The sequence below is a fragment of the Notolepis coatsorum genome, assembly GCF_963971535.1.
Source record: "Notolepis coatsorum genome assembly, chromosome: 4".
NCBI classification, from domain to species: domain Eukaryota; kingdom Metazoa; phylum Chordata; class Actinopteri; order Aulopiformes; family Paralepididae; genus Notolepis; species Notolepis coatsorum.
The window spans coordinates 135799978-135825275 of NC_140168.1; the positions used below are offsets into that span (position 1 = coordinate 135799978).

The 25298-nt window shown below is 40.5% G+C and overlaps 2 protein-coding genes across 2 annotated transcripts in view; one reads left to right on the top strand and one right to left on the bottom strand.

Moving 5' to 3' along the window:
* Nucleotides 1–22948, top strand: part of LOC311227572 (tripartite motif-containing protein 16-like) — a gene marked incomplete at both ends in the record, with an annotated part of 64372 nt that extends 41424 nt beyond the window's left edge. Inside the window, 2 exons of the mRNA XM_084313292.1 lie at nucleotides 7755–7942; nucleotides 22419–22948. Of these exons, the coding sequence (XP_084169418.1) occupies nucleotides 7755–7942; nucleotides 22419–22948 (718 nt within the window). The remainder of the gene's footprint in view (nucleotides 1–7754; nucleotides 7943–22418) is intronic.
* Nucleotides 1–25298, bottom strand: part of LOC311226705 (zeta-sarcoglycan-like) — a gene marked incomplete at both ends in the record, with an annotated part of 330059 nt that overhangs the window by 88777 nt on the left and 215984 nt on the right. The gene's annotated exons all lie outside the window — the stretch shown is intronic.

Genomic DNA, 25298 nt, shown 5'->3' on the forward strand with positions numbered 1-25298 from the left:
CATATGCAGCTTTATGAGGCTACATCAACATCCTATGAGTGCAGCTATAATATTAGCTTTATGAGGCTACATCAACATGCAGGCTCCTATGAGTGCAGCTATTTAAAGGCCTTAACCACAGTTGTTATGTTAGCTACTGAGCTGCTGGTTAAAGGCCTTAACTACAGTGTTGTTATGTTAGCTACTGAGCTGCTGGTTAAAGGCCTTAACTACAGTGTTGTTATGTTAGCTACTGAGCTGCTGCAGGCCTTAACCACAGTATTATGTTAGCTATGAGCTGCTAACTATAGAGGCCATAACCACAGTATTACATATACTCTTGTTAGCTTTATGAGGCTACATCAACACGCTCCTATGAGTGCAGCATATGCAGCTTTATGAGGCTACATCAACATCCTATGAGTGCAGCTATAATATTAGCTTTATGAGGCTACATCAACATGCAGGCTCCTATGAGTGCAGCTATTTAAAGGCCTTAACCACAGTTGTTATGTTAGCTACTGAGCTGCTGGTTAAAGGCCTTAACTACAGTGTTGTTATGTTAGCTACTGAGCTGCTGCAGGCCTTAACCACAGTATTATGTTAGCTATGAGCTGCTAACTATAGAGGCCATAACCACAGTATTACATATACTCTTGTTAGCTTTATGAGGCTACATCAACACGCTCCTATGAGTGCAGCATATGCAGCTTTATGAGGCTACATCAACATCCTATGAGTGCAGCTATAATATTAGCTTTATGAGGCTACATCAACATGCAGGCTCCTATGAGTGCAGCTATTTAAAGGCCTTAACCACAGTTGTTATGTTAGCTACTGAGATGCTGGTTAAAGGCCTTAACTACAGTGTTGTTATGTTAGCTACTGAGCTGCTGCAGGCCTTAACCACAGTATTATGTTAGCTATGAGCTGCTAACTATAGAGGCCATAACCACAGTATTACATATACTCTTGTTAGCTTTATGAGGCTACATCAACACGCTCCTATGAGTGCAGCATATGCAGCTTTATGAGGCTACATCAACATCCTATGAGTGCAGCTATAATATTAGCTTTATGAGGCTACATCAACATGCAGGCTCCTATGAGTGCAGCTATTTAAAGGCCTTAACCACAGTTGTTATGTTAGCTACTGAGCTGCTGGTTAAAGGCCTTAACTACAGTGTTGTTATGTTAGCTACTGAGCTGCTGCAGGCCTTAACCACAGTATTATGTTAGCTATGAGCTGCTAACTATAGAGGCCATAACCACAGTATTACATATACTCTTGTTAGCTTTATGAGGCTACATCAACACGCTCCTATGAGTGCAGCATATGCAGCTTTATGAGGCTACATCAACATCCTATGAGTGCAGCTATAATATTAGCTTTATGAGGCTACATCAACATGCAGGCTCCTATGAGTGCAGCTATTTAAAGGCCTTAACCACAGTTGTTATGTTAGCTACTGAGCTGCTGGTTAAAGGCCTTAACTACAGTGTTGTTATGTTAGCTACTGAGCTGCTGGTTAAAGGCCTTAACTACAGTGTTGTTATGTTAGCTACTGAGCTGCTGCAGGCCTTAACCACAGTATTATGTTAGCTATGAGCTGCTAACTATAGAGGCCATAACCACAGTATTACATATACTCTTGTTAGCTTTATGAGGCTACATCAACACGCTCCTATGAGTGCAGCATATGCAGCTTTATGAGGCTACATCAACATCCTATGAGTGCAGCTATAATATTAGCTTTATGAGGCTACATCAACATGCAGGCTCCTATGAGTGCAGCTATTTAAAGGCCTTAACCACAGTTGTTATGTTAGCTACTGAGCTGCTGGTTAAAGGCCTTAACTACAGTGTTGTTATGTTAGCTACTGAGCTGCTGGTTAAAGGCCTTAACTACAGTGTTGTTATGTTAGCTACTGAGCTGCTGCAGGCCTTAACCACAGTATTATGTTAGCTATGAGCTGCAGCATATGCAGCTTTATGAGGCTACATCAACATCCTATGAGTGCAGCTATAATGTTAGCTTTATGAGGCTACATCAACATGCAGGCTCCTATGAGTGCAGCTATTTAAAGGCCTTAACCACAGTTGTTATGTTAGCTACTGAGCTGCTGGTTAAAGGCCTTAACTACAATGTTGTTATGTTAGCTACTGAGCTGCTGCAGGCCTTAACCACAGTATTATGTTAGCTATGAGCTGCTAACTATAGAGGCCATAACCACAGTATTACATATACTCTTGTTAGCTTTATGAGGCTACATCAACACGCTCCTATGAGTGCAGCATATGCAGCTTTATGAGGCTACATCAACATCCTATGAGTGCAGCTATAATATTAGCTTTATGAGGCTACATCAACATGCAGGCTCCTATGAGTGCAGCTATTTAAAGGCCTTAACCACAGTTGTTATGTTAGCTACTGAGCTGCTGGTTAAAGGCCTTAACTACAGTGTTGTTATGTTAGCTACTGAGCTGCTGCAGGCCTTAACCACAGTATTATGTTAGCTATGAGCTGCTAACTATAGAGGCCATAACCACAGTATTACATATACTCTTGTTAGCTTTATGAGGCTACATCAACACGCTCCTATGAGTGCAGCATATGCAGCTTTATGAGGCTACATCAACATCCTATGAGTGCAGCTATAATATTAGCTTTATGAGGCTACATCAACATGCAGGCTCCTATGAGTGCAGCTATTTAAAGGCCTTAACCACAGTTGTTATGTTAGCTACTGAGCTGCTGGTTAAAGGCCTTAACTAAAGTGTTGTTATGTTAGCTACTGAGCTGCTGGTTAAAGGCCTTAACTACAGTGTTGTTATGTTAGCTACTGAGCTGCTGCAGGCCTTAACCACAGTATTATGTTAGCTATATGAGCTGCTAACTATAGAGGCCATAACCACAGTATTACATATACTCTTGTTAGCTTTATGAGGCTACATCAACACGCTCCTATGAGTGCAGCATATGCAGCTTTATGAGGCTACATCAACATCCTATGAGTGCAGCTATAATGTTAGCTTTATGAGGCTACATCAACATGCAGGCTCCTATGAGTGCAGCTAATGTTAGCTTTATGAGGCTCTGCCCCCCCCCCCTCCACTCCTATAACACCCACCTCGCTCTGCCCCCCCCCTCCACTCCTCTAACATTTTATTTATTAATTTTATTATTATTATTTTATTTGTTGCCATTAAAATAATAGGCAAGCATAGGGCTAAAACATTTTCATAAACAATAATATAATCTTTTGTTATTTGGTTATAATAAGGGCTTTTCTATGCATTTGTCTGATTGATTGATTGATTGATTGATTGAAAGCTTTATTTACAGACTGCAGAGTGGGTACAGTACAGCTGTATTCACTTGTTGCGGTGGTCTCAACGGAACAATTTTGATTGACAGTCGATTCTGCCAATCACACCGCTGTTGTGTGTGGGGGCGGCGTCGCTTGACTGAAACTTCGGCTCTGCCCCGGCAACCATTGCCGGGCCAGAGCCGGTTTATCTTTGGCGAGCCCGAGTCGGCTCTGCCCCGGCAACCATTGCCGTGCCAGAGCCGGTTTATCTTTGGCGAGCCCGAGTCGGCTCTGGCACGGCAAGCCGAGCCGGGCCAGAGCCGGTTTATCTTTGGCGAGCCTGAGTCGGCTCTGCCCCGGCAAGCAGAGCCGGGCCAGAGCCGGTTTATCTTTGGCGAGCCCGAGTCGGCTCTGCCCCGGCAACCATTGCCGGGCCAGAGCCGGTTTATCTTTGGCGAGCCCGAGTCGGCTCGGGCACGGCAACCATTGCCGGGCCAGAGCCGGTTTAGCTTTGGCGAGCCCGAGTCGGCTCTGCCCCGGCAACCAGAGCCGGGCCAGAGCCGGTTTATCTTTGGCGAGCCCGAGTCGGCTCTTCCCCGGCAACCATTACCGAGCCAGATCCGGCTCATCGTTGGCGTGCCGTGCCGGACATATGCCGAGTGTGCCGACCGGTAGCCGGAATTGGGCCGAGTATGCTGGCCACCTGGGTATAGACCAGGACGTAACCACTACACCTCTCTATAGACCAGGAAGTAACCACTACAGCTCCCTATTGATTGTGCAGCTGGTGAGTCATAATGCAAGCAGGGAACTAATGAGCCTCTGAAACTGAACACATAGTCTCATACTATATAGTCTACCCATATAACTCTGTATGATAGCATGTACAATAGTGCTGTATATATACATTATGGTAAATGGTGCATTTATATAACAGCTTTTATCCAAAACGCTTTACAATTTGTAATTCACACATTCACTCACCGACCACGCGAGGTGCCAACCTGCTCATCGGGAGCAGTTAGGGGCTAAGTGTCTTGCTCAAGGTCACTTCGACACACTGCCCAGGAGGAGTGGGAATCGAACCGGGAACCTCAGAACATCCAACTCTAAATGAAAGGGAACGTCCAACTCTAAATGAAAGGGAACGTCCAACTCTAAATGAAAGGGAACGTCTAACTCTAAATGAAAGGGAACATCTAACTTTAAATCAAAGGGAACATCCAACTCTAAATGAAAGGGAACGTCTAACTCTAAATGAAAGGGAACGTCTAACTCTAAATGAAAGGGAACGTCTAACTCAAAATTAGATCTCCAGATCCCAGGGCTCCAGGGACGACTCTCCCTGAGCTGGAATTCAGTGCATGAATTATGTGATGTCATCAAGTGACTTCTGGAGTTGGTCTGTTGACAATTAATGAAAGACTTCATGGGTTGAACAAATCTTTTGCTGAACACTTTTTTTTTTACGATTGCATACCCAAAGTCCCACCCTACCTCTCTGAGCTGTTGCAGTTCTATACACCTTCTCGCTCTCTCAGGTCAGCTGACCAGCTCCTCCCTGTAGTGCCTAAAACTAGGCGTAAGCTCAGGGGGGACCGTGCTTTCTCCATTGTCACCCCCAAAATGTGGAACGAGCTGCCGCTGCAGATTAGGCATCACTGTCCCATTTTAAAAGCCTCCTTAACACTTTCAATGCCCACCACGTGATAACACGTGTTATCAGCCCGACGCCTGAATGCCCACCACGACAATTAGCGTGTTATTTTTTTATTAGCCATCTGAATTCATATTTCATCAACCGAGTCTCCCGTTGGTAAACCAGCCCCATCAGGAGCTCAGATGTGAAAAAACCGCCCCCTATCGTCTCCCAGATGGTAATGCACCCTTTTGGAATGGACTCAATGAAAATGGATGAGAAAAGAAAAATCCGGAATCCACATTTTACTTTGTTGTGGAAAATGTGTATATGGGGTGGACTAGTTTAATATAGGTCAACTAGCAGTGCTCAAAGAACGCTAGGGCGACAGTCCGGCTGATGTTCTTAAAACAACTTTAAGTATGGGACAGATAGGGACAGATAGACATTTCGAGTACATTACATCTTGTTCTGTTGCTTTAATCTTGTACATCACATCTTGTTCTCTCTTTCACACACACACACATACTCATTTTCACATTCACACACACACATATACTCTTTCACATTCACACACATACACACACTCATTTTCACATTCACACACACACATATACTCTTTCACACTCACACACACACACATCTCACTCGCTCACACACACACACACTCATTTTCTCTTTCACTAATCTTGACTCCAGACTCCAGCTTTATCTCTCTTCGATGTTAAATCTATGTGTCATCTTAATGTACGTCATGTCATATCTGATATAATATGTCACGTCATCATATCTGTCATGTTGGGGCAGGGCTGGGAAGGTATTATCTGGGGGGCACGGGGGTTGGGAGGTTAGAGTGTTTTTCTTCAAACTGTGGTGACCGTCTACTGATCCATAGCTCTTCTGTTAAACCTTCTTTCCTTAAATAAATTGCTTGTTGAAACTGGAAATACCGTCTCCTGCTGTGTTAACGACTACTCAGCCACAACAACTTCTCAGCCGATCGGATTCATTGTGGACCATCAGAACAGCGTGGAATACATATGTCCAGTATGCAGCGTTGGATCAATAAAAGCAATCGATTTTTGGAATGGCGATCAGGAATTGGAATGATCTTTTTGGAGAACATCTGATCTGAGCATACCTGTCAACCCTCCCGTTTTTACCGGGATTCTCCCGGATTTCAACATTCTCTCCCGCCTTCCTCCAGTTGAAATTGTTGCCAGTATCACTTTTGTAAAGTAATGAAGCGCAAATGTAAAGTTAATCAATACACAATTAAACAATATCTTTATCTATATCACATGTCAAAACTACTTTAATAAAACAAGATTTCCGTTTTTCATTTCTACTCATTCATCCAAAACAAGACAGCAATTCTACTTCTGCATGCACCGGGAGAATTGAGCTCATAGCACAGATTTGGAGTTGATAGAATGGACATTGCTGTTCTTAGGAAATGTTGCACATGGTGGAAATAATGGAAATGAACATTTCTAACATTAACATTTAGTGCATGTTTAAAGTTGATACATAACATTACAATTAGTGTCTGACACTATAGACACATGTTAAAAAAGTCAAAGTCAACTTTGTCATTTTCCAATTTGTGCAAGACATACAGAAAAATTCAATTACGTGCCACCCTTCCCACGGTGTATATAGAAAGAGACAATAAACACAAAAGTAACATAGGACACAATATACAACACACAAGACTATGTACAATATAAACAGTACCTACAATTAAATTAATGAATGAATTAAATAAGAGGTAAAAGAGAACTTAGTGTAAATATTCCTTAATTTGTGTCGTTATAAAAATCCTATTGTATTCAACAAATTAATTATGATACACCACAATGTGCCCTTTCTATCTATTCTAAATCTATGGCCTTGCGATTCCACGGCTGCGAAGTGCCGACAAGAGCAGGCATTCCATCTCCTCTACAGAAACACTGACACTTCCATTAATGTAATGCAGGGGTGTACATAGCATTTCACTTTCAACCAGGTATCTGATTAATTTAATGTAGCAATTAGTAGTTCACCCAGTCCTTGGGTACATACAGGTTTTGACCTGCAGATGGGAGCGACGAGGCAGCTCAGCAGAGAGCAGCTGTCAACAAAATCTCCAGTTTTTTCAAAATCCCAATGTTGACAGCTATGGATCTAAAACATAGATTAGGCGTTATTAACGCTAACATTGAAGTGGATGGTAGGCATTCAAGCACTAAATCGTGCGCCCCCTGCTGGCACTGAAAGTGTTAAGACCCACCTTTTCTCTCTGGCTTTCGACACCATGTAGCTTGTTGATTTTTTGATCTTATTGTTTTATTGTGTTATTGTTCTATCGTTTTGTTACTGTGTCCTTTGCTTTTAAATACTTTTAAGTACTCTCATCTATTTAAATTTTTATTGTTGCCTATGTTTAACTTTTTTTTTTGTACTCTTGTTCTGTTATCTATTTTTAGTGCTACTTATAGTTTTTTAATATGCTGCCTCTGTACAGCACTTTGTGCCCATGTGGCTGTTAAAGCGCTTTATAAATAAAGTTGGATTGGATTGATCATGTTTTTCGCGAGCGTCATCGATCGGTTTTCGCAATCGGCGAAAATAAAGCATTATCGGAATTCACCAATGTCTTATTTATACTGAATATCGGCCAATACCGATCGCTGGCCGATCGATCGGGGCATCCCTAGAATGTAAACCTGAATGTAAATGTGAATATACTCAGCCTCTGCTGCCTGCAGTTCACTCTATGCTAGAACGCTTCACATCTATGACACTGTGTGACCTTTGCCCTCGTCTCCCTGGCCTCCAGCGCTCTGCTCAAGCTGCACTGGACCTTCACAGAGATGATCCGCTCCATGGAGAGGAGGCGTGTGGAGGTGAGGATGCTGCTTACAGCTCAGCAGAAAGCACTGGTGAGACCAGTCGAGGAGGTCCTGAGGAGACTAGAGCAGGAGCTGGCAGAGCTACGGAGGAGAGACCAGGAGCTGAAGCTGATCTGTCAGACAGACGACCACGTCCACTTCCTCCAGGTGGGACTAGTAACACATGAAAAAATTTACAATTCCCGCACTCACTTTTTCTCTGCTTTTATTGTCGTCAACACCCCCACATCGAAAAGATCTGACAAGATTTTTATAAGGTCTAAATCCACACAGTACATGAATCGGGCATATATCGCAGATGGATAACCAGTAATATAACATAATAATATAAAATACATATATATATCGGAAGGCATGTTTAATGTTTCTTATAAATTCTTCTAAGGGGCAGAAACAAATATTTATGTTTCTTATACATTTTATTTTATAAGAAATTATTCGGGTGGATTTTCTTTTCAGTGAAATTAAAAGCTTCTTTTCAAATTCTGTAAATATATATTATCAGGTGATCTTCCTCTCTCTCTCTCTCTCTCTCTCTCTCTCTCTCTCTCTCTCTCTCTCTCTCTATCTCTCTCTCTCTCTCTCTCTCTCTCTCTCTCTCTCTCTCTCTCCTTTCTATCTCAGCATTATCAGTCATTCACCAAACCAGCTGTGTGTTCAGACTTGCCCAACATCAATGCACTCTGTCTTCCATCATACTTTGATGGTGTGAGAGAGCATGTGTCCAACATCAAACAGAAACTACAGGACATGTTTGATGTGGAATCTCTCTGCAAAATCTCCAAAAACTGTGAGTCTGGTATTCAATACTAAATTCAGCCCTAAATTCGATCACGATCATGGATATTCCCGACAAGGGGTGTGTGACAATTCAATTCAGCATTGATTTGATTCAGAATCTATTATTTAGGCAACGATACGATGCATGGTAAAATCATAAATTTTGACCACCGGTTTGATTTGATAAATTTGTTATACTTTCAAAAACTGTGATAAATGTGGCAGGGCTGATCTCAGTCAGAAATAATTAAATATATATATATACAATTAAAACCTTGCACCAAGTTATTATTCACTGTGTTTTGTTTAAGAATAAATCAAATAGATGAACACATTAATTTTTATTAATATCGATTGAGTACCGCAGACATATAACTCTGTTCTAAGTTTCCAGAGGAACAATATTTTCAAACGTTATTATCTAAAGATGGTAAGTTAGAATGTTGTGTTCATTCATAGTTAAAGACAGTAGAGGTTGAGTACTTTATTATCTAAATATGGTAAGTTAGAGTGTTGTGTTCATTCATAGTTAAAGACAGTAGAGGTTGAGTACTTTATTATCTAAATATGGTAAGTTAGAGTGTTGTGTTCATTCATAGTTAAAGACAGTAGAGGTTGAGTACTTTATTATCTAAAGATGGTAAGTTAGAGTCACGTTCATTCATAGTAAAAGACAGTAGAAGTTGAGTACTTTATTATCTAAAGATGGTAAGTTAGAGTCACGTTCATTCATAGTTAAAGACAGTAGAAGTTGAGTACTTTATTATCTAAAGATGGTAAGTTAGTTTTGTGTTCATTCATAGTTAAAGACAGTAGAGGTTGAGTACTTTATTATCTAAAGATGGTAAGTTAGAGTGTAGTGTTCATTCATAGTTAAAGACAGTAGAGGTTGAGTACTTTATTATCTAAAGATGGTAAGTTAGAGTGTTGTGTTCATTCATAGTTAAAGACAGTAGAGGTTGAGTACTTTATTATCTACAGATGGTAAGTTAGACTTTGAGTTAACTTTGATTGCGCCCCCGGTAAAGCTGAAGCCTTTGCTAACCGTCTTCTTGATGATGCACACTAATGTGTATATTATCTGTAACAGCAAGGCATAAAGCTATTTCAGCCTGTGTCAGGCCTTGATTGAAGAGATTATGTGACGCGGTGATCAATATCCTCCTGCTCCTCTGACATTGCGACACTGAATGATGTTTCCTGCAGTGATTTAATATATACTATCGTTTCGTTTTCTCGAGATCTCGAGAAAATTATCCCGTTATCACGAGAAAACAAATTAAATTAACTCGTTATCACTTTTTCCAAGTGGTCATTGGTTTCTGCATTCTTCTGCTTATATGCTTTTATCTTTTCAGTGAATGCAGAGGAAGTTCAGCCCGTAGTAAATACCAGAGAGAGGGCCTTTACTGACCAAAACCCACCAAAGCCTAAAACATTTGATAAGCCTACCTTACCAGGCAAGTCTCTTAAATTGATAATCTCACCTAATTAATCTCACTTGAACATAATGCTAACAGTAGAATCGTTGTGTCCACACAGTGAAAGCAGTGAACATAATGCTAACAGTAGAATCGTTGTGTCTACACAGTGAAAGCAGTGAACATAATGCTAACAGTAGAATCGTTGTGTCCACACAGTGAAAGCAGTGAACATAATGCTAACAGTAGAATCGTTGTGTCTACACAGTGAAAGCAGTGAACATAATGCTAACAGTAGAATAGTTGTGTCCACAGTGAAAGCAGTGAACATAATGCTAACAGTAGAATCGTTGTCCACACAGTGAAAGCAGTGAACATAATGCTAACAGTAGAATCGTTGTGTCCACAGTGAAAGCAGTGAACATAATGCTAACAGTAGAATCGTTGTGTCCATACAGTGAAAGCAGTGAACATAATGCTAACAGTAGAATCGTTGTCCACACAGTGAAAGCAGTTAACATAATGCTAACAGTAGAATCGTTGTGTCCACACAGTGAAAGCAGTGAACATAATGCTAACAGTAGAATCGTTGTGTCCACACAGTGAAAGCAGTGATCATAATGCTAACAGTAGAATCGTTGTCCACACAAGAGAGATTACAAATGCAGCTTCTGTCAGACCTTATAAGGAAAGTTTGATTGATTGTAGCCACGCCCCTTTTTGAGATGATTTATGACATATATTATATATGTTTTTTTTTATATATTATATATATATATATATATATATATATATTTATGAGAGAGATTACAAATGCAGCTTCTGTCAGACCTTATAAGGAAAGTTTGATTGATTGTAGCCACGCCCCTTTTGGAGATGATGTATGACCCCTAAGTCCCGCCCCCTTCTCTGATTGGTCGATGATTCAAGGAGGCGGGACATCCGGTTTTGAGGGGAGGGACATCCGGTTTAGGAGGGGAGGGACATCTGGTTACGGAAGGGGAGGAGTTTTCAGAATTTTTTTCAAAATAAAATTTAAATATTTTTTTTTCAAAATAAAAGTTCTTCAAAATAAAAGATTCAAAAATACGTTTTTTTTATTGTCAAAAATAAAAGATTCATTTTTTTTTTTTTTTTCAGATTGTATTTGTGTATTCCAAGGTTTTCAGATTAAACATTTCACAATATGTATTTGTGTATTCCAAAAGTCTTAAGAAAAATACAATATCTTCACAATATGTATGTGTATTCCAAGGTTTACAGATTAAACATTTAAAGTGTGTGTGGTTTAAGTTACAGAATTAAGAATAAGTGTATATGTTCAGAATGTATATGTGGGGGTATATTTTTTAAGCAAAAATACAATATGTATGTATATCTTCAGAATAAAATACAATTTGTGTAATTGCCAAATGTAAAATACAATGTATTATTCTTCAGAAATGTTCAATAGCCGTTCTATCAGTATGCTGTTTGTGAGTAGAAAGTGCTTTCTTCCAAATGGTGTGTGTGTGTGTGTAGAAAGAATTCTCCCCATGCTGTGTGTGTCTCCACTCCGTAGGGTGAAATGACGCTCTGGAGGTTCACTGCAGTTCTGAAACTGTCACGATTCTGAAAGTGACACCCCCTTAGCTGTCATAGAAGTGGAGAGAATGAAGATAGCGAATGGGATGGCTCAAAAGTGCCGTATTCAGCTTCTGTCAAGTCCAAAAGATTTACGACGTGTCTTACTTCCCTCTTTCTGCAGAGGCGTGTGTGTCTGGGTGTGTGTGTGTGTGTATGTTTGTGTGATTTTTTTTTTTTAAAGAAAATTACAAATGTAATGTGCCTATATTTTTTTGGTTTCATATGGAAGAGTGTGTTTAAGCAAAAGTCTAAATAAAAAGAAAATACAAATGTAAGTGAATAATAGGCTGATTTGTTTGAAAAAGAGTGATAACTTGTAAATAGGGGTTCTAACTAACCACAATAAGTATGTATGTATGTATGTATGTATGTATGTATGTATGTATGTATGTATGTATGTATGTATGTATGTATGTATGTATGTATGTATGTATGTATGTATGTATGTATGTATGTATGTATGTATGTATGTATGTATGTATGTATGTATGTATGTATGTATGTATGGATGGATGTATGGATGGATGTATGTGTGATTATTTTTGTTATATTTTAGTTTCATGGATAAAGACATTTGTGTTTAAGCAAAAGAAAATTACAAATGTGTCTATAAAGTGTAGAATATCATAATCTTTAGACATTTGTGTTTAAGCAAAAGAAAATTACAAATGTGTCTATAAAGTGTAGAATATCACTAAAGTGTGGACAGTGGGTGATGCATTGGGTTGTTAGTTTTAAGTGAATGTGTGCGTTTGGATGTGTCAGATGTGTGCGAAAGTTCCCAGCACTATGCAGGGTTTTACATAGGCTACTAACAAAAACAATGCATGGTAGGACCTTACAAATATGATTTGATCAAGGTCCTAACAAATGATAAAATGGTTAACTGACATTTTTAACCATAAAAAGAGAGTTAGAAATGGGGGTTAGTAAACTCTACAGGGGACCTACACCTCTGGGGTAATGGTATTGTTGACATTTCGAAGTCTTAATGGGTTCCCACTTCTCAGACCTGAAGATAGTTGCACCACTGGATAATATGTGTATTATTACTAGGATGAACTTAGAATCATTCAAAACAATTATTACATCTTGAGGTAGAAAGAAACGCAGTTGTGTATATTATAAAAAAATTATTAAAAATATTACAGATCATGTTGGCATTAAAACATTGCATTCCAGAAATCAAAACAATCACCTCTCTGTGGGGAAACATTATTAGTAGTATGATATATTCGACATGAATCCCCTACATTCAGGTAGAGGTTCTCGATATTATTCTAGAGGGGTTCCGTAATACGATTGAGGGAGTTGTGGGAATGCAGACATGAACTCTACTATAGCGATGAAGACTATCTCGGGAAAATCTGAATGTATATCCATATTCATTGCTATCCAGTGGCGGCCGGTGGGTACTTCGCCACTAGGGGCGCTATACCAAACATTTTGCAAAATGCAAACATGTACAGTACAGTACCACGCAACACTCATGGCAAGACGTGAGCGATTCGACTCACGCTCACGGCAATGAATCGGCTCTTATGAACGAGTCGCTCAGCTGTTACTACAACAACACACAACCAGTCAAATAAAGTATAGTCTAGACTCTAATTCACAACTTGAAACACAATATATAAATAGAAAAGTTAGAAACAAAACTCGCCCGTCTACAAACACAGGCAGATCTCTCCCTCTCTCCTTCTCTCTCTCACACACAGCGTTAATTAATTTTAAACATGTTTATATTATTTATAGGGCTATAAAACACAAAAACGAAAAAGTTTTATTGTCTTCTTCTCTGATTTAACAGCAGCTGGCCAGCAGGTGGGTCGGCGCCCTAGCGCCCCTAGTGGTAGAGCCGCCACTGTTGCTATCAGACAATTACTATTCTTAACTGTTTGGAACTCGAAAAGCAGTCCTTCTAAGTTTTTTATCAAAGACAGGAAGAAGTATGGTTAAGATTGTGTGGGTGATTACCCCACAACTAGGTGTTACACACCGTTTTTCCCCTGAGGGGGTCTGAACTGTCATGCTAGTCCTGTCTGTTAGGGATGCGTTAAGATAAGAGGGGGCATGCTACCTCAAAATCACCCCTTTAAAAGACTTACAGTGCCTAGGTAGCTAGCAAGCAATCATGACTTTCTCCCCACATGTTCTCTACACTGACTCCACACTGGCGTTGGAGTCGGAAGAACCCAGCTCTCCGCTACTGTTTTTTTGCGAGGCCCCCCTTCCCGCGAGGCCCTTTTTCATCACAGACCTAAAATCTAGTTTTGCTTATATGCTTATATATTTCACATTAGACACGTTTGTAGAATGTGTCTGACTTGTTCCTGGGTCTGCAGTGACATACTATTGGTTTCAACGAAGGGAGCTCTGGTGCTCTGCAGCAGACATACTATTGGTTTCAACGAAGGGAGCGGAGTGGTTACTTACTTGTGTAGTACGCCGGCGTGAGTCAGCTGCGTTTGACTATTTCGCGCGTGCAGCTTTTGACTATTATGCTTAGTTATGCCAGCCAACCCGAAGAGGTCGGTCATTATCAGTCGGTCGGTCACCAAGGAACGTTGACGAAAGGCGGGACAAATGGCCGGAGCCTTGTCATGATGCAGTCGGGATATAGCCATGATGATGTCGGCTAGTAGCTAGCTTAGCTAAAGGCTATCTAGCGTTAGCTAACCTAGAGACATGCAGCCAAGATGAAGAGGATGGTTGTTTGGCAGATGAACTTCGTCAACTCCACGCGGTTGTCTCCATCCTCTTGGACGTTTGGTGAGTTTTTAACCTATTCTATTAACTCTATTCTATTCCCGCCGTGGACATCGCTCTCTCTCTCTCTCTCTCTCTCTCTCTCTCTCTCTGGAGCTAAACTGGCCGACTAGCTGTTGTAGTACTACTAGTAGCTAACGGTGTGTGCCTGGTGTCAGCACCTGGCTGTATGTAGCCGCATAGCTTGCTTCTGCGTTAGCTAATGGTTAGCGATAGCCTGGTTGAGCTAACTGTTAGCCAGTTAGCTGTTTAGCTTCGACGTTAACTGCCGGCTGCGCTCGGCTGGGAACGTTCGTTTGATGCTATCAGTTAGCCTTGAGTTAGCTGTTAGCTTGTGCTACGACCATTGACATTAGCCGTGAGAATAGCAGGGGGTTCTGGCACTCTGACTACGACATCATCTTTGACAGAAGATGTAGTCGGGCCTGCACCATGACAAGGCTCTGGCCATAGCTTATTTTTGTCCCGACAGCGAGAGGCCTTTCGTCAACGTGGAGACCTGTGTTGCGGCCTTTCGCCCTGCGTTCCTTGGTGCAGGTAAGATTAATGAAAATGTCATGACATTACCCCACTCTTCCTTCCTTCCCCTCCCGAATGTTTTGTTAATAACGATGTTTTTTTCCAGGCAAAACATATGTTACTTCACAACATTTGGAGATACGACATGTGCTGTGTGTGAATTCATTTGTTCGTTTGTGTAGCTTGGGTAGCGTTGGGCCGTTGGCCAAAGCTGTGTGTGGCCTGGTGTCAGTAGCCTACCTGGCTAGCCTTTAGCTGTCGGCCATTGGCTCCTTGCTGCTTTGTTTTCTCTTGGTATAGACCCTGTTCTCTTTGGATTTAAGTGTTGATCTTTGTCCTTTTGGATCTATGTATATTCATGTTATATATATATATATATATTTTTTTTTTTTACCTTTGGGGGGGGGGGGGGGGGGGGGGGGGGCCTCGCATTTAAATCTCGCACAGGGCCTCGCATTTCTCCCAGGCGGCCCTGTCGAGAAGACTTGCATTACTCCCTGTAATGGTTGACGAGAGAACCGGCTTTCTGGACTATCTAATGATAGCTAATATTAAATAGTTATGACCGAAATACTGAGGTCTTGTATCGATCGACATCTCACCATGAACTGCTACGGCTGTAGCGTTAGACACCCTTGTCATAGACATCATGTATGTTTCTTCAAGGATGCCCTGTATTACTATGGAGCCCCCCACTAATACCGGTAATAGCCAGCCTACTTGGCCGTGCGGGTTTACCCATCCCAACATCAACGCGGCTGCAAGGAATCTGTGAAGGACTGCTTTTCGAGTTCAAAACAGTTAAGAATAGTAATTGTCTGATAGCAATGAATATGGATATACATTCAGATTTCCCCGAGATAGATGATGCCGCAGTCTTCATCGCTATAGTAAAATTCATGTCTGCATTCCCACAACTCCCTCAATCGTATTACGGAACCCCTCTAGAATAATATCGAGAACCTCTACCTGAATGTAGGGGGATTCATGTCGAATATATCATACCACTAATAATGTTTCCCCACGGAGAGATGATTGTTTTGATTTCTGGAATGTAATGTTTTTATGCCAACATGATCTGTAATATTTTTAATAAATTTTTTATAATACCCAACTCCTCGTCCAATCAACAGTCATCTCCCGCCTCAACTACTGCAACGCACTGCTCGCTGGCCTCCCGGCCACTGCCACTAAGCCTCTTCAACTCATTCAGAACGCAGCGGCCCGCCTGATCTCAAACCTACCGAAGTCGGCCCATGTCACCCCACTTCTTAGGGACCTGCACTGGCTCCCCATTGCTGCACGAATCTGCTTCAAGGCCCTCGACCTAGCATACCGTGCGGCAAAGGGAACTGCTCCCGCCTACCTCCGGTCAATGGTCTCTAACTACACACCCTCAAGACCCCTACGCTCTGCATCTTCTGGCCGCCTCAGACCTACTCCTATCCAAGCTCCGGGAGGGTCATCAAAGAGAAGTCGCCTATTCTCAGTCCTTGCCCCACAATGGTGGAATGAACTACCCACCCCAGTTAGGACAGCCGAAACACGTCCAATCTTTCGCCGTCGACTAAAAACGCACTTCTTCAACCATTATCTAAAAAAAAAAAAAAAAAAAAAAAAAATCTAACCCTAACTAACCATACTGTCATGCACTTGTCCTAATAAACTAACCTACACTGTAGCACTCAACACTTTGATGAACATTGTTACTCAGCTGATAGAGTTGTGCCCTTCCTGATGGCTTGTCGTACAGAACTTGTAAGTCGCTTTGGATAAAAGCGTCAGCTAAATGACTAAATGTAAATGTAAATGTAAATACACAACTGCGTTTCTTTCTACCTCAAGATGTAATAATTGTTTTGAATGATTCTAAGTTAATCCTAGTAATAATACACATTATCCAGTGGTGCAACTATCTTCAGGTCTGAGAAGTGGGAACCCATTAAGACTTCGAAATGTCAACAATACCATTACCCCAGAGGTGTAGGTCCCCTGTAGAGTTTACTAACCCCCATTTCTAACTCTCTTTTTTATGGTTAAAAATGTCAGTTAACCATTTTATCATTTGTTAGGACCTTGATCAAATCATATTTGTAAGGTTCTACCATACATTGTTTTTGTTAGTAGCCTATGTAAAACCCTGCATAGTGCTGGGAACTTTCACACACATCTGACACATCCAAACGCACACATTCACTTAAAACTAACAACCCAATGCATCACCCACTCTCCACACTTTAGAATACCTAAACACACTTTATATTTATTGGTATTGGATTTGCACTGCAGCCCATACCTGTGTACACATTGTTATAAATTATGCCTAAATTCTACCTTGTATATTAGTATTGCATAGTATATTGTATGGTAACTCAGTTACTTTTATTCTACACCGAACATTGTGTCTACGTTACTTCTAGTTTTACATGCTATACCAATTTATTTCATAAAATAACAGAACGCGTAGCAGATAGAAGCATATTGTATAAAAGTATTCTGTACTTCTGTATGAAGCTGTATGAAGTTTTTACATGCATCAAAGTACATTTACCCTAGTTTCTGCTAAATATCCTGCAACATGTTTTCATATGACATTGATATAATACAAATACACTGTATTTGTAATACACTGTTTAGAAGAATACTATTTGCAAATATTATGGCTGAATTACTCGTGTGTAGCACATTAGAAGTGCATTCTTGCATGAAAGTTGTTTACCCTGTATTCATTTGAGATCATAGATCCCCTTTCTTAGCTAGACCTGGTTCCAATTGACAGCAACAAGAAACACCTAAAAATACACAGAACGCTTACTGAGACATATTTTTTGAACATTACATTTGAGGTGGAACAAACTATATTGATGGGTTTTGTCGGGGGTAAAAAAAAGATGGAAGGTATTGATGGTCTACAGTTTCAAAGTTTTTTATTTTGAAAAAAGGCCTTTACCGGCCTAGCTATCAGCTGAAGGCCTTTTCCTTAACTCGATGCTATTTTCTTTTTTTTAAACTTACATTTTTATTAACATTTATAGACAAACAACACTTACACAAAAATGGAACCCATAATACAACATTGTTAAACAGACATAAATATTAAAGTACAAAAAATATAATACAATTGTAATACCCAAAAAAATAAAAAATAAAATCAGAAAATGCTAACTAAGTCAAAAGTGTGTGACATGGGTTCAGAGACCCTCCTTGAACCTCTTTCCTCCTTTACCCTTCGCCCTCTTGTGATGCATTTGGTTCTTCCTCTGTGATGTCGTTTTCGTTCCCCTTGTAATCCTCCCACTTTCCCCATCTTTCTCCAAATTTTTCTTCCTGTAACCTCAGCATGTGTGTTATCCTCTCCATATCCTGTATCTCCAACACTATTCCTACCCATTGTGCTATTGTCGGTGGGTCTTCTTTGTACCACAGTCTTGTTATTGCTTTTCTGGCCGCTATCAACATTATCTTTATTAAATATTTGTCCCCCCCTTGTATTCCCTCGTGTGTCAGGTCTCCTAAGTAAAGCACCAGTCCTGTTTGTGGTATCCCGTATCCTAATATTCTGATCATTGCTTCCCCTATCTCATCCCAATACCCCTTCAGCTTCTGACATCCCCAGAATATGTGTGTGTGATTTGCCCCCTCCTTCCCACACATCCTCCAGCATGTTCTTTGTGTTGGTGCATATTTTCCCTTCAGCTCTGGGGTTATAAAGAATCTGATTATGTTTTTCCATCCAAACTCTTTCCATATCCTCGATCCTGTTGTTGAATGTTGCACCTCGCATATGTTCCCCCATTCCTTCCCTGTTATTCCTATCTCTAGTTCTCTCTCCCATTTCTCCCTTATATAATCGGTCGTGTGTCCCTTGCTGGTCATTATAGCCCGGTACAGTGCTGATATTACCCTTCCTTTCCCTCCTTCGTATGCCCTTACTATCATCCTAATTATTCCATTCTGTTCTTCTTCCTTGTCCCCTCTTATTTCTTTATTATAGTAATCTCTAATCTGTAGATATCTGAAGTGGTCCCTGTTTTCTAGTCCAAAGTTCTCCTTTAATTTTTGTAGTGTTTGCATTTCCCCCTTCTCTATCATTTTGCATATCGCTGTTGCCCCCCACCCTCTCCCACCTCCTGAATCCATGGTCCAGCCTCCCTGGTTTGAATCTCTTGTCATGTGCTATCCATCTCAGAACCCCTGACTGCTTCTCTAATTTGTGTGTTTTTACTACTCCATATGGTCAAGGTGCATTTGGTGATAGGATCTAACAGTCCCTCTTTTTCTTTGAACAGTTCCCTATCTCCCACCAGAGCTTGTACCTTGTATCCCTCCCCTTCTTTTTCAATGTCTTTCCATCTTGCCTCATATTTGTCGTTACACCAGCACGTCACTGCTCTCAGTTGCGCTGCATAATAATAATCTTGTAGGCTGGGTACTGCCATCCCTCCCTCTTCCTTTGGTAACTCGATGCTATTTTCAGTGGTACTGTGACATATAAATAGGGTTTGATGTTATGTTGGTAAGGTTTCAACCGTGCTAAAAAGGGGAAGTTGACCTAAAAATTTAGGCTTAGCATTGATACAGTATATGGACATTCAGGCTTTGAAGTGATCTATATCCATAAATAAGTCTTAATTTAAGACATGAAATACCCTATTGAAACAGCTTGGACAGACACATCCTTACAAGTTATCACAAACATTGGTGTATTTGTAATCTGCTATGTCCTAAATGTATCGATGTAGCATTACAGTCTATCTGTATGTCATATAGGCCCTGATTAATTGAAAATGGGGGGCTCTGATGTAAACAAGACTAAAGTCTTTCTCTGATCTGTAACCTCTTAACCTTGTCAAATACTCATTTTCCAGTCAACATTGTATTAGTTTTACGAAATAAGAAATAAGAATCACCACCATGTCCCAAACTGTCAAATAGTTGGTATTACAACTCTGTCAGCTGTGTAACAATATTCATCTGAGTTTGCCTGTCCCCTAAACTTCACGCCCCATGCTGTGTTTTGACACCTAACAGGACCCCTGTTCACACCCCTCACACACACTGAGATCGTCACAGACAGATATTTTCAGCACTTTATATTTTCACCCCCACTCTTTTAAGCTATCATATATAGTGTAATATATGTGTAATAATTAATGTGAATAATACAAAAAACACTGTAATGCAGCCTTTTTAAAAAAATCTATTTTTTAAATAAAACGCTTCACCGGTTTTACAACAGTGTTTGTAATCAGCCCCCCACCCTTGAGAGGCAACCATCTTGCAGAATTTAGCCTCCAAGCATATAACTTAAACACTAGCCCTGTCTCCCGTTGGCATTACACCATGCTGTAACACCCATATATTTGATCTACACTTATATTTTCCGAACACAAGTGTCTAAAGATTGTGATATTCTACACTTTATAGACACATTTGTAATTTTCTTTTGCTTAAACACAAATGTCTAAAGATTATGATATTCTACACTTTATAGACACATATGTAATTTTCTTTTGCTTAAACACAAATGTCTTTATCCATGAAACTAAAATATAACAAAAATAATCACACATACATACATACATACATACATACATCCATACATACATACATACATCCATACATACATACATACATCCATCCATACATACATACATACATACATACATACATACATACATACATACATACATACATACATACATACATACATACATACATACATACATACATACATACATACATACATACATACATACATACATACATACATACTTATTGTGGTTAGTTAGAACCCCTATTTACAAGTTATCACTCTTTTTCAAACAAATCAGCCTATTATTCACTTACATTTGTATTTTCTTTTTATTTAGACTTTTGCTTAAACACACTCTTCCATATGAAACCAAAAAAATATAGGCACATTACATTTGTAATTTTTTTTTTTTTAAATAATCACACAAACATACACACACACACACACACACACCCAGACACACACGCCTCTGCAGAAAGGGGGAAGTAAGACACGTCGTAAATCTTTTGGACTTGACAGAAGCTGAATACGGCACTTTTGAGCCATCCCATTCGCTATCTTCATTCTCTCCACTTCTATGACAGCTAAGGGGGTGTCACTTTCAGAATCGTGACAGTTTCAGAACTGCAGTGAACCTCCAGAGCGTCATTTCACCCTACGGAGTGGAGACACACACAGCATGGGGAGAATTCTTTCTACACACACACACACCATTTGGAAGAAAGCACTTTCTACTCACAAACAGCATACTGATAGAACGGCTATTGAACATTTCTGAAGAATAATACATTGTATTTTACATTTGGCAATTGGAATACACAAATTGTATTTTATTCTGAAGATATACATATTGTATTTTTGCTTAAAAAATATACCCCCACATATACATTCTGAACATATACACTTATTCTTAATTCTGTAACTTAAACCACACACACTTTAAATGTTTAATCTGTAAACCTTGGAATACACATATACATATTGTGAAGATATTGTATCTTTCTTAAGACTTTTGGAATACACAAATACATATTGTGAAATGTTTAATCTGAAAACCTTGGAATACACAAATAAAATCTGAAAAAAAAAAACGTTTGAATCTTTTATTTTTGACAATAAAAAAATACTTATTTTTGAATCTTTTATTTTGAAGAACTTTTATTTTGAAAAAAAAATGAAAAAAAAAATTATTTCGTTTTTTTTTTAAACTCCTCCCCTTCCGTAACCAGATGTCCCTCCCCTCCTAAACCGGATGTCCCTCCCCTCGAAACCGGATGTCCCGCCTCCTTGAATCCTCGACCAATCAGAGAAGGGGGCGGGACTTATGGGGTCATAAATCATCTCAAAAAGGGGCGTGGCTACAATCAATCAAACTTTCCTTATAAGGTCTGACAGAAGCTGCATTTGTAATCTCTCTCACACAGTGAAAGCAGTGAACATAATGCTAACAGTAGAATCGTTGTCCACACAGTGAAAGCAGTGAACATAATGCTAACAGTAGAATTGTTGTGTCCACACAGTGAAAGCAGTGAACATAATGCTAACAGTAGAATCGTTGTCCACACAGTGAAAGCAGTGAACATAATGCTAACAGTAGAATCGTTGTGTCCACACAGTGAAAGCAGTGAACATAATGCTAACAGTAGAATCGTTGTGTCCACAGTGAAAGCAGGACCAGATCTGCCCAGGACCAGATCTGACTTCCTACATTGTGGGTATTGTTTTCTTTTCAAACCCTGTTCAAATATAACCTTTACAAGTAATCCACAGGCTCCTTCTCAGTTTGCTATAGGTGGCTTGTGAGTTTTGATCCATAAAGAGACTAAATAATAAATAGAGAGCTGCAGAAACTCTTTCAGGAATTCCTCAAAGACATGATGACCTGGGATCTATTTCTTTCTTTCATTTAATCTCGAGCTGCTCTGCTGTTGCCTCCCCAGATTACCGCCGGCTCGCGTTCAACCCGAACACGGCACACCGGGAGCTGCGTCTGTACAACCAGAACAGAGCGGCGGAACACGTCATGCAAAACATGCCGTATCTCGATCACCCGGAGAGATTCACCGACAGGTGGCAGGTGCTTTGCCGAGAGGGTCTGACCGGCCGCTGTTACTGGGAGGCGGACTGGCACGGCTGGATCGACGCCGCGGTCTCGTACAAGGACATAAAGAGAACGGGGGAGGTTCACGATTACGCATTCGGATACAATGACAAGTCCTGGAGTTTGGAGTGCTCAGATAAGGGTGGTTGCACCTTCAGACACAATAAGGTGGAGACCAGCATACCTGACCCTCAGTCCTCCAGGATGGGGCTGTACCTGGACCACAGCGCGGGGACTCTGTCCTTCTACAGTGTCTCTGCTGACAGCAGCCTCGTCCTGCTGCACAGAGTCCAGACCACCTTCACCCAGCCCCTCTATGCAGGCTTTGTGGTGGGCATGCTCTCTAGTGCTGACCTCTGCGACCTGTAGGGGCCACTGATCACATGACCTCTAGTGCTGACCTCTACATGTAGGGGCCACTGATCACATGCTCTCTAGTGCTGAACTCTACATGTAGGGGCCACTGATCCTCTGCGTCTTGTCTGTCTACATCTGTCTAAAATTACCATATTGGTCTGAATATAAGACCACAGCAGGGCCCTATTCCCTGTACCTGGTTCAACTAAGTCGATCAAAAGTCCCATTATCCAGATTCAATTAACCCGATGTTTGAATCCAGGCTTTCCCTGTTCCTCGAACGCTGATTCAGTCTCGTTAATTCGAACCAGACTTGATACTCAGGATATGTGCGCGCGGCCTCCTCACCTGAAAAGACAGCAGGTGTTGATCGCAGAAATCCTGATTTTCTAACGGCATTGATTGATTGATTGATTGAAAACTTTATTAACAGCAGATTGCAGAATGGGTACAATACAGTACGGCTCAATAGCCTCGCAGACAAGTTAAATGCATAATCTATAGGCTAATGTTAAGTCCCTCATTACCCCAATCAATCAGATTATATTTCTTTAATGGAATGAATAATCGAATGAGATCTTGCTAGCAAAAATAATTAGTTGAACTCTTTCAGAATAAGTAGATACAAACAAGCCCAAAGAGTATCTAATTGATACGAATGAATAGATACTTATGAGGATATCTGTACTGTATGCGCTTGGCTTAGGTATCATGTACTTTATATATAAATACATGGTTCCCAAAGTTTTCAAGGCGCGACCCCCAAAATAACGTGTCAGAGAGGCTTGGAGGGAGGCTATACAGTTTCACGATTAATCAGGTTTTAATCTGTTTCGGACATCATCCATACATGCATTGAATTGATTAACCTTTGGTTTATACCAGTGACACCTCATGTTCATCATCAGATAACAGTGCTTGAACAGATAAATGCATTTTCTCAAATTCATTCATCAAAACGCCAAAGGCTCATTCAATTTCTCAAATCCGTCAAACAGCGCATCTCATGAGACATATTAATCCCAGTTACAATATCACAATAACGTGTGAGTGACAGTGATACAATTCAACAATCCACAGATTCAGATTAGTCGTAATTCATATCCACAGTCCACGCATAAAGACGCTTCAATTTATGCTGAATGAAACACAATCCGGGCGCTCCGTTAAGCAAATACATCAACAGCGAAGAATATGAAACGAATCAGAGTCAAATGCCCATTCATTAAAAATATCCCAGCAGGATTCACATTTGCAATGCTCCACGTTATTAAAATAACCATATAGTGTGTATCGCGACGCGCAAGCACCGTATCCGTATATGACGTGCATTATTTAAGACAAAGTTAATCTATAGGCTGAATTTTAGGTATATTATTTTACATTTTAAAAGCCTCCTCTAGAAAAACGAAGCACAAAAACATAATTCAGAATGGTATAATGGGATCTAGACTGTGAGGATTATTTCAGGAAGCGAGCTGGCATTTCTTTGCGAGGGTGTGGCCATGCAGGTTATCCAGCTAACTGAACTTAACCCTGCCCTCGACCAGGTTCAAACTTTCTGATCTGTTGCCATAGTGATTTAGGCAATCGCACGTCGGGGAACGGAAAGGTATACTTGTATACTCGTTATTGGATCGTTATTTCTTTCATTCGCTATTTCCATTCATAAACATGCAGGCAGCTGTGTGTTATCACTGGGGATGGGTCTGATATCGCAAAAGTCCAATACCGCCGCCTAACGCCTTGCGGCCGCTATTGCACTCCATTTGAAACGATTTGGTGTCTGGGCTGAGCTGCGGCGTGCGGGCGGGATCTAAATACTCGGGCAGGGCAAGCGGTTATAACGGATGCATCGACGAGGGTCACCCCCCCGTTCATGTTCAATACTGGATTACGTTGGAAACACGATTGCGATAATAATTGGATTATTCTTTTTGCAGTACATCATAGACAAGGTAAGGGCTATATGTTATCAATCTTGCGTTGATCCGATAATTCTTTCCCTGCAATCGGAGCGTGTGTCGGTGTGTGTGTGTGGCGTGTTCCGTTGGTTGCGATAAAAGCACGGAGGGGCGGCTTCCTGCCCCCCCCCCCCCCTTTCATGCATCCATGATGAAACATAATACCGATAATCTAACGTTGATTTCAGATTGATTATTGATCCAGGCGCGGAATGGCACGAATTATAGTGAAATGCACTAAAACGCTGTTTGGCAGAGTTTCCTGGGATTACACAGAATTACTCTAAAACTATACTCATATTCACCACGGTATAAAACGGGAATGTATTGATGAAAAAAATATCTGTTTTTTGCATCTTGACCGGAAGAAACTCAATGACAATTGACAATATCATTAG